The sequence below is a fragment of the Octopus bimaculoides genome, chromosome 10 (genome assembly GCF_001194135.2).
Source record: "Octopus bimaculoides isolate UCB-OBI-ISO-001 chromosome 10, ASM119413v2, whole genome shotgun sequence".
NCBI classification, from domain to species: domain Eukaryota; kingdom Metazoa; phylum Mollusca; class Cephalopoda; order Octopoda; family Octopodidae; genus Octopus; species Octopus bimaculoides.
In genome coordinates, this window is record NC_068990.1 from 86,079,801 (window position 1) to 86,083,342 (window position 3,542).

The window sequence follows — 3,542 nt, forward strand, 5'->3', positions numbered from 1 at the left end:
TATATATATATATATATGTACACACACTTACACACACTTTTACAAACACTTACTTATATTCTAAATATTGTTCTGTATATCAGGATCCACCAGGTCCGTTCTTATGGAAGCAATCTGGCTGTTAATGTCTGGTGGAATAATTCCAAAAACCACCTCATTGATGTCAACAAGTGCTTGAAGCCGTGTAGATATGATCTCACTTTGGCAGATGTGAGCTTTTCCTTTAGAGAGGATGACAATGATGACCTGACCGACTTTCAGTGAGTATGTCTTTCGTTGGTTCTTATATCATTCACACTCATTCTGAAATATTTTAATCTGATTCTTGACAGCTAATGTTGCAAGTATTCTTGAAACAAATCTTGAAATATTTTACACAAACTTTTAACAGCTTGCAATGACATATACTGTATTTTAGCTTGTATAATTTGTCAAAAATTAGGTTAAAAAATATGGGAGTTTCTTATACATGGATAGTATTAGAACAATTGCCACTAGGTTTTTGTTTTCTTTCTCCAAAAAGAGGGAAATTTCACTGAATTGTTTTAACTGAATTATGCAAATTCATACATTAGTCTATCTGTTTTTTTTTTTCGTGTTTTCTTTTACACAACTGATTTTATTTTAAAATTATACCAGTGTTTTTGAACTGTAGACAGACTCCCTATCAATTCAGGTTAATTGGATCCCTTTTTGCATCTGTTGGACTAAACGTATTATGTTAATTTCTTTCAGAAATAGAATGTTTGATATAGCCGAAACGAAAGACATTGAATTGGATGATATGAAACTCGTTCTGTTTGGGGTAAGTAACACCATGAAGCCTACATTAATTAATTAATGTGTGTGTGTGTGCATGCAAACATGCAAGGTAATATTTCCCAATAGGTAGAGCTGTTTTTCACATTAGAGTTACAAAATGAACAACACTGCTTGTATGATGATGATGGTTCACTGCATTTACAGTGACAAAAGTAACAAGGGATTGTCTATATGCTATGGGTGGAACAAATACCACACAGCATTTTTATTCAAATGCATATTTTTTTTTCAGTTTTATCCTCAATGTTTACATTTTTTGTTGATGTACTTCGTCAAAAGATAAACATGCTCACAGATACACAATTAACAAGCAGCAATCCTTCTTAATGTTCCAGGAGGAATTCACCCAAGAGCTGGAGCAGATGAACGCCGGTTACGGATATGTAGCCCATATAAAAAAGGTAAGGCATTTATCTTCAGATGCCTTAGACATGCATTAGTATTGTCATCGTCCTCCTCATCATCATCGTCATCATCATCATTTTCATCATCGTCATCATTTTCATCATCGTCATCATCATCATCATCATTTTCATCATTGTCATCATCATCATTTTCATCATTGTCATCATGTTATTGGCTTTAAAAGATATTGACATAAAATGATTTTTGACACGAAATGATATTTTGGCATTAAATGTTTGTTGACATTAAAATGTTTTTGACAAATGATATTTGACATTGAATGTCATTTGATGTTAAATGATATTTGACAATAGATAATATTCAACATTAAAACATCATTTTATGATAGAAACGGAAAACCCTTCCGCTGACATCTGCAATGAGTCTTGTCTCAAATTGCTGCTTAATATCAACAACATTGAAATCATAGAAGTTTAGTCATAAAATTAATATAACAAAGTTGAGAGCAAGTTTTGTTACAATATTGTTAAGACTATTTTTTCCTGTCTTTTCTTGTGCCAGTTATTTCAAAAATTTGATTTGAATGGAGATTTGAAGATCACCGAAGAAGAACTGAAATCTCTACTGGATGTGGTATGTGTCTTTTAACTACAAATGTTTCAGTTTACATTTAGGGTAGACACTTGGCCGTTGCCAGTACCGCCTGACTGGCCTTCGTGCGGGTGACACATAAAAGCACCCACTACACTACTTGAGTAACTCCCAGGCCATCATGGCTTGTACCCACAACAAACTCTCTGTAGAAATCTAATATTATTTTCCTGCTGACAGCATTGTCCAACAGGTGGTGTACTGTGAGAGCCAAGCAGTTCTTGTATGATTAGTACATTAACTGCTGTGTTATAGGTTTGTTAACTATACTATACTGTGTTATACCATACTACCATGTATATAATTGTTAACTGATGTATAAACTCTTGGATTTGGTTGATGGTAATTATAAATTGGTGTTGTGTGATTATTAATCTATATTTAAGAGATGAGGAATTATGTACAATATTTACATTATTTACATTTGACGGATATTTGTCCTACGCCATATGCTCACTGGCATATGGCATAGTGGTTAAGATTCCGAGTTCGATTCCAAGCAGTGACCTGAATAATAATAATAATAATAATAATAATAATAATAATAATAATGACATCGAAAAATACCTTAGGTATGAGAACCCAGGTTCAAAATTTCCCTAAGACACCTGATGACGGCTGGAGGGTATATCAGCCGAAACGTTGTTAACAACAAACAAGGTGAGGACTAATACCCGTCAAATGTAAATAATGTTCTAATTGTTAGCTAATGTGTTGATTTGTTGGTGTTGTGTGATTATTAATGATTTAATTGGAAGATATCAACTGATGTTTCTGTTGATTCTCCCTCTACTTGCTTCTGACTTTTTATATTTTGTCTCTTTCATTTCAGACATGGGAAGAGTGTATGGATCTTATCATTGACCTTAGCCATCTCATCGAGGCTATCCAAAAAACATCGAAAATGTCACATGAAGAATTATGAATGGCCTGTCTCTTCTAGGGACTAACTTGAGGTGGAAATGGTCTAAAATCTCACTCGCTGCATTATAGGCAATTCATCACAAAATATTTATGGGTCAAACAAACCTTTCATGAACTTCATCCCAAAACATTTAGATATTTAATGTCTCAATTAACCCTCATCAATCAGAATTTCTTTGTAGGGGGAAAGCAAAAGAAATATGCAGCTCAGCCCAATGTTAAATTTATATCTTGGGTAAGAATTTCAAATTTAAATTTCTATGAAAAAATTTGGGGTTTTCCTTTTTAAATTTTTCAGAAGTGGGTGTTTGATCCTTCATTTATTTATTTATATTTTTAATTACCTACTGAGGAGAGAAAGGCAGTGCCCATGGCCCTTTACGGAGCCCCTGTGATTCGAGTGGAGGGACAGAGTGTATCTTCAAATCAGAGATATGATCTGAATGCTTGCTGTAGAATTGCCTCTGTTAAAGGTACCCGTGGACTAGGTGGTGATGTTAACCTGGACATCATATTGTGTCTGTGACCTTGTGTGTTCCTTCATCATTGTCACAAACCCTTTTTGGAGCATTTATAGAATTGTTTTTATTTTTTTGAATGGTGGCTTAGCAAAAATACTTTTATTTTGCACATATGCTTTTGTAAAAAGAACAATAAACACATTAAAACATCTTTCAAGTTTCCTTTTGTACCTGATACAATGTGCGTGTACATACATACACAGATGTTTCTGTTTGTGCTTTTATATATATATATATAAATATATATATATCAATATA

At 33.4% G+C, this 3,542-nt stretch overlaps 1 protein-coding gene across 2 annotated transcripts in view; it reads left to right on the forward strand.

The window, feature by feature from the left end:
- Positions 1–3,435, forward strand: part of LOC106880870 (bifunctional peptidase and arginyl-hydroxylase JMJD5) — a 13,179-nt gene extending 9,744 nt beyond the window's left edge. For both annotated transcript variants that reach the window (XM_052971347.1, XM_014931022.2), the window contains 5 exons: positions 84–260; positions 736–805; positions 1,158–1,223; positions 1,750–1,821; positions 2,672–3,435. In XM_052971347.1, the coding sequence (XP_052827307.1) occupies positions 84–260; positions 736–805; positions 1,158–1,223; positions 1,750–1,821; positions 2,672–2,764 (478 nt within the window). In that variant the 3' untranslated portion in view covers positions 2,765–3,435. The remainder of the gene's footprint in view (positions 1–83; positions 261–735; positions 806–1,157; positions 1,224–1,749; positions 1,822–2,671) is intronic.
- Positions 3,436–3,542: the final 107 nt, after the last annotated feature.